General features: G+C 33.2%; 1 protein-coding gene across 1 annotated transcript; it reads left to right on the top strand.

Annotated features, from left to right (window-relative positions):
- The first annotated feature begins 2,876 nt into the window (after positions 1-2,876).
- LOC132728360 (uncharacterized) lies at positions 2,877-4,333 on the top strand. Its single transcript, XM_060714015.1, has 2 exons — positions 2,877-3,517; positions 3,948-4,333. Exons 1-2 carry the CDS (start codon positions 3,215-3,217, stop codon positions 4,275-4,277), a joined length of 633 nt encoding a protein of 210 aa, XP_060569998.1. The 5' UTR covers positions 2,877-3,214; the 3' UTR covers positions 4,278-4,333.
- The last annotated feature ends 2,188 nt before the right edge of the window (positions 4,334-6,521 follow it).

The following is a 6,521-nucleotide window of genomic DNA, read 5'->3' on the forward strand; positions in this document are numbered from 1 at the left end:
CATTTTTGTTTCACCACAGAACCCTCTTGTATTCTGCTGTTACTGCTGGTGGAGGCTTATTCCCCCCCCCAGCCCAAACGTACAGATAGGTACAACAGGATAAGAAGTAATATTTTGTTTCATGTGTTCTCAGAATAAGTTCAGCTTTCTCCATATCTCCTGAACTGTAGAACACTGAAGCCAATTTGAGTCTGCTAAATGAATATATCTGAGTGTAAACCACTGATAACCAAACCCAATGCTTCAAGGTGACACTTGATTATTTTCACCAATGCTGGATTGATGCCAGGATAGATCCATATGTGGTAAAAAGAAAAGGTGCTAGAAACTTGAATGCAGCCTCTTCTAATCTGTTACCATTAACATTGAAAGTAATTAGTTTACCTATACAATGCTTTATTGTTCTAATGTTTTTATTTTGTAATTCTTCTAAAACAAACCTATAATTTACGTTTGTGTTGTATGCTTTGTTTAAATATTCTGAGGTCATAAAACGTTCATTCAATTCAATAGAAGATAGATAATGATATGCTCCATTTGGTACCATGTTAAGTTTAACTTGCAGTCTATGACCAAGATCATCAATATCAATTGTAAGTAACTTTTTGTCTGTCATTTCTGTAAAAAAAATCACTGATTTTTTTTAAAAGTTTCATTTTTTTTTCAGCTGTAAAATTGCCCTCCCCATCAAATTTATTTTCTCTGATAATGAAATGTGAAACAACGATCATTCTGTACACAGCTATGTAATTCTAATAAGCAGAATGTTAAGCATATAAATAAATTGTTCTTTCTTTCCATATACTTGACTCTGTGTTTTCTATACAGTGTTATTAGAAATGTTTTACACATGAAAAACTGATATATTTGATTTCATCCTGGGATTAAGGAAGGATTTAAGAATCATTTTCAATAATACATAGCACCTTATTTGTGTTATATTTAGGTTTAACATAAGAAACCTCTCTGCCAGTGATGTAGATATTCTCCATTCCAGATCAGGATATTCACTGACCTTACTTCCAGTTGCAACAACAAAACACCCAGTACTAGCTGCATATCTTTTCATGTCTTGTGTTGGCCATCGTCTATCTAACCAATCTGATGCTGATTGATGCAAGGATTTACAGGGTAAAGCTGGCACAGTGTCTGAATCTGATATTCCAGGTCGTCCTTGTTCAGCAAGTGATGGTCCATGACCTACAGTACCCGGAATGGCACCATTAAATGTTGTATTTTTAACAATATTTTTCCACTTCTATCAGTTATATGGTGTTCATCAGGAATGAGAGTGACAGGAAGAGGTACGTCATTTCTGAGCCTTTGTAAGAAACAATAACCAGGGGTAGTGTTCTCATCCTGTATCATGAGATAGTTTCTCTTGCCATGTTCCCACTCTGGCCAGTCTTGTATTGTATTGTAATCATTGGAACAGACTAGTATATCAATGTCTGATTCAAGTCCTAAAGTTGTTGTACCTTCTCTCTGGCTCCCTAGATGATATACAGTTATGTTTGCATCATTTAACCTGTGAGTGATATTACTCATAGTCTCTAGCAGCATGGAATGTCTTCTCTTTCTCTTCACCATTCTTTCATTGACACCAATGTCATCTAAAACCTCTGACAACGCCAATGATAGGTTTTCTCTGTACTCATGTTCTTGAAACATTCTGTAATATATAAGTAAAAGGAAAAATTTTGAAGTCACTCACTAAATTTATTTTGTCACATACTTTTATTTGTTGCTTATTTGTCTTTGATGTCCTAGAACAGAAAGGAAAAGCATGTATTATTATTATGAAATTTTCAGGTAGATATCAATTAAATAATAATAATAATAATAATATTAATGAAAATATTAATAATTATATTGTATAGATTTGTTCCTTTATCTACATGTATTTGAATTGTTATTCTCCGAACTTAAATTTATTATTTGAATCAGGTTTTGTTATAAGGTTTTATTTTCTGAATATTTATTTTTAAAACTTTATTGATGCAAATATTTACTAAAAGTTTCTGTTATGGTGTTATGTATTTGTTTGTTATTTAACTTTAATTTATTATTTGAATCAGGTTTTGTTATAACGTTTTATTTTCTGAATATTTATTTTTAAAACTTTATTGATGCAAATTTTTACTAAAAGTTTCTGTTATGGTGAATTTACTTCCACTATGTTGTGACTTAAAACTTTACTACTATAAAAATAAATGTTGTTTTTTTTCATTTTTGTTTAAAAAAACCGATTTATCAGTAGTTTATTGAATTATGTCCCTTAAAATAGTTTTAGCTTTTTGCATTTCAGAGTTACATTTATGATAATTATTTACATCAATACAGTCGAAACTGTCTTAAGCAGCCAGCCAAGGGATGCAGTCATTTTGGCTGCTTAAGACAGGTGGCTGCTGAATGAAGGATTCAGTTTTTATCCAAATAAATTATTCATTTCTTTGTAAAATAAATCTGATGTAAGTATAAATAAACCAGTCTGATTCATCATCATCATCAGTTTTTAACCATTTACAAACATATGCTTTTAATGGTTTAACATGTACAAAATCCTTCCAACATATAAAGCTTTACATGAATGTAACACAGATAAACAAATGCACTCACGATTTATTATGTCAATAATTGAAACTAATTATCCCATAAAAATATCTTCTTGCACAAAAATTTAAAATGCGTAATATTTTTTTTCACAAAAAAAGTATGACAGTTTCTTTTTCTAACTTTTGATCAATAGAATATTGTGTACACGTCATCTAAGTGTCGGCACTTCCTTTGATGTTTCGGATTGAAACAGCAGGGCTATAGGTTTGTAAGAAGAGACCGCTAGTTACCTCTTAGAGGTCATCTAGTGTGTAAACTCAGGGGTAAAAGTTTTCCGTCTCACGACGGAATTCCGTATTTTCGGCGATCTCCGAGGTCGTTTTTCTGAATGACGTAAATCCGATGAGAAATCGGGTAGGGTGTGTGTGCATGCCTCATTAATTAGCGAGTGCACATTGCTTGATACATTATTTTGAATAGATTTGTCCATCTCAGACCCGTTTGCACAAATTTTCTACAAGTGGGAAATACCTATTACATTACGGAGATTGCCGATGAAAAGTTGAGCTAGTTTATACAAGAACAGATTTGATTGGACGTCGTTATTTTCACCAGCCAATGAAATCGTTTGTTGCATAGTCATTTGATTTCAAAATACATGTACAAAAATTATCAGTGTTTTACAAAAACAACAACAATGAAGTGTTTACCGCCTGGTTTTAATACTAACGATCTGGAAAAAGGTGCAAAAAACAAATGGAGGTGGGAGTGGTTAGCGGAAAAGGACTCTAAAGGTGAAAAATGGGATGCTTGGTTGAAGAAACCAAATGCAATGGGCATTGCCTTTTGTGAAGCCTGTTCCAAAACGATCAACTACAAATCGAACGGAAAAAAGGTGCTTCGTAATCACGCTGAAGATGAGGACCACAAAAAGAATCTTAGGACAGTAAAAACAAACCAAGTAAGATCATTTCTCTGTGTAGTTTAGTCACTATCTAGAGTTAGCAATAAAAAGAGGTTTAGTTGTGCATTGTGTAGTTAATAAACAATGCACATTACCCCACCCTCTTTTTCTTCTGTCTTCCCCCCACTTTCATATGGTCAGGGCAAGGGTTGGGGGTTGAATTAAAAAATGGCCTTGTGCAGGGGAACCTATGCCCAAATTTTTCATACGTCTGGACTTTGATTTTTTTTCCACCTAAATTTTTTTTTCCACCTAAATAATAGAATTTTTTTTTCAGCTGAATTTTTTAAGGATTAGAAAATGATTTTCAATATCTATGTTTTTTAGATTGATTATCTCCTGGTTTCCGAACTAAATTGACAATTTGAGTGTGATATTTTATTTGATATGTTTTCATACATCTTTCATTTGAAAATTGTCTTTTCAGGTACTGCCAGGCTCATCAAAAGCTGTGGACAAAAAGATTGAAAGCATGCAAGACCGCATTGCCAAACAAAGAGCAATCACAACTGCCTTTCTGAGTGAACATTGTCTGCCATTTTCCATAGCGGGCGATCTCTTAGATCTTGCCAAACGTGTATTAAGCAAAAAATGTAAATATGGGAGTGAGAAAAAAAAATTACAGACACAAGTTCCTCAACAAGTGGAAGACAATGGAAAAGAATTAAATCTAAGATATGAAATAGAAAATAGTAAAAAGAATGAACATAATCCATTTATGTGGATTGTATATGTATTGCTCAGTGAATTTGTGTAAATTTTAACATATCATTTTAATTACATCTGAAGATAAATAAAGCACTTGAGTATGTATCTGAGGCTTTTTTTTAGCTTTGTAATTCACCAAATTGCAAGAGCTTCCGGGGGCCTCCGGCCCCCGGGACCCCCAGCCAGGGCGTTGCCCTGGACCCACCGGGGGCCCTAGCGGCCCCCTGGCCCCCAACTTTTTAGTTCAGTATTTTCAGTTTCTGTTACTTTTACCCCTATAAACTTAATGGGTGTGATTTAACAGTGACCTCATTATATTCATGCAATTTTATTTTCACACATGGAGCAAGTGTTTTTATGAATTTATTACTGAGGAATTTAGACAATCGGCGATGTAATTCATTTTCATGTCTTTGGTAAGTACCAAGTACGCACAAAATTTATCTGAATCGGGATAAACTGAAATTTCTTTCTGCCATCGACAATGCATTTTTTTCTTCTTTCTTTTTTTCTTAAAATCGGTAAAAACTAGCGTACAGTAACTCAAAAGAACGAATTGCAAGTGCGTGGAGACGTTCCAAACGTTTGTAATTACGACACGGATGAGCAATTATGCAAACTTCTTGAAATGTTGTTGTTTGTGTTAATATCTAGCACCCGACAAGTAGCTTTTGTTAATCCGTGACACCTGTCATCTTTGAAAATAAATGACAGAAGATTGCCTGGCCGTTTCACCTGGCTGACTGCAGAAGATTGCCTGGCCGTTTCACCTGGCTGACCGCTTAAGATGACCGACTTTAAGATTCGGGAAGCATTTTAGGTGACCGTCGACCGCGGACAGCAGGTGACTGTTGAACAGATGTATAAAATAGAGTGGTTTTCGTCGGGAGCGTCACAAAATGGCCGTTAAGGTCAGGTGACCGCCGATAAGAGGTGACCGTTAGAACAGTTTCGACTGTATATAGTTTATAAGTTTGATAAATTTTCAGTGTTTTTTTTTTGTTTTTTTTTTTTTTAATTAACATTATATTACATTGTTACTTGAAGCAGACGCTTAACTTGGAAGCTACTTGAATCAAACCCTAACTAAATATATATATATATATATATATATATATATAAGATAAGTCTTGATTTTCTCTCCTATTTAACAAATTAACTGAGTTTTATTTGATGAAAGAGTTGTAAGTCACAAACTGAATATATTTGGCTTTGAGAATATGCATTATCTATCAGTCTATTAAAAAGTTTAAGGCAGCATGCTTTTGAAATTAAGTTAAAACCTCAGGGAAACTTTGGGACAGGGAAATAAACTTCAAAATTCTGATGGAAATTTAAAACATTACGTTTGAAGGGAAAACATCAAATAAAAAATGTTAACAATTTAATTTGAAATTGAAAGTGTTAAATAATTTTATTGATGAATATGAATTCTAATGGTATATATTTAATTCTTCACAATTGAATTTGTTTTGTTTGTAGTTATGATGATAATATGTGACAGCTATGTGACACACTGAGTGATAATATGTGACAATTTTGATGAAAATAGGTGACACTGTTGGTACAATTAATTATATGGTATGGAATGGACTAAGTGTAGTTCTGGCTTCCATAACTTTATATGTCGCTTTTATTTTGACGTTGCGACAGTAACAGGTCGAACAGGTCTAGCAATACTATAAAACCTGTTCGCTGAAGTATCTTTAGCTAGACTAAGTGATATCCTTAGCTTTTTATTGGTATTTTAATTTAGATATTGATAAATAATTGAATGATATTAGCTATCATCAATGTATTTTGTTGATAGAATTTATCTCAAATTTTTTATATGATATGTATCACAGTTGGTGAAAATATTTGATCATTTGTGACACTTATTGCCATGAAATGTGACACTGTGTGCAAGAATGTGACACTCTTTATGACGCTATGGAGTCTAAGTAATGATATTAAATAAATTTTAGTAATGCTAGTAGACAATCTTTGTGAAACTATGTGCCAACACTCTTGTATTAGATAAATTAAGCACTAAGTAATAATTAAAGTGGCCTCCATTCATCTTTTCTAAAGTTTATTTTTTTTTAATTTTTAGATAAATTGTTTCATATATTGTCAAATCTAAAGAATTATGGTGAAAATTACAACTTCATACATGTAATCCACTCAGGCTAGCAATATATTCGCCGCTTTGTCCGTCAGTCTGTCAGTCCATCCACTTTTCTTGTCCAGGACATAACTTGAGGTATCAACATGAAACTTTGTAGGTAGATAGATCTCATTGAGTAGGTGT

The sequence above is a fragment of the Ruditapes philippinarum genome, unplaced genomic scaffold (assembly GCF_026571515.1).
Source record: "Ruditapes philippinarum isolate M1 unplaced genomic scaffold, ASM2657151v2 ctg6265_1_1_1_1, whole genome shotgun sequence".
Taxonomy (NCBI): domain Eukaryota; kingdom Metazoa; phylum Mollusca; class Bivalvia; order Venerida; family Veneridae; genus Ruditapes; species Ruditapes philippinarum.

Excerpts from the sequence above, each read along its gene's own strand:
- LOC132728360 (XM_060714015.1), top strand. The coding sequence starts at position 3,215 with ATGTACAAAAATTATCAGTGTTTTACAAAAACAACAACAATGAAGTGT. Across the intron at positions 3,518-3,947 it reads GGACAGTAAAAACAAACCAA|GTACTGCCAGGCTCATCAAA; the intron begins GTAAGATCATTT and ends TTGTCTTTTCAG.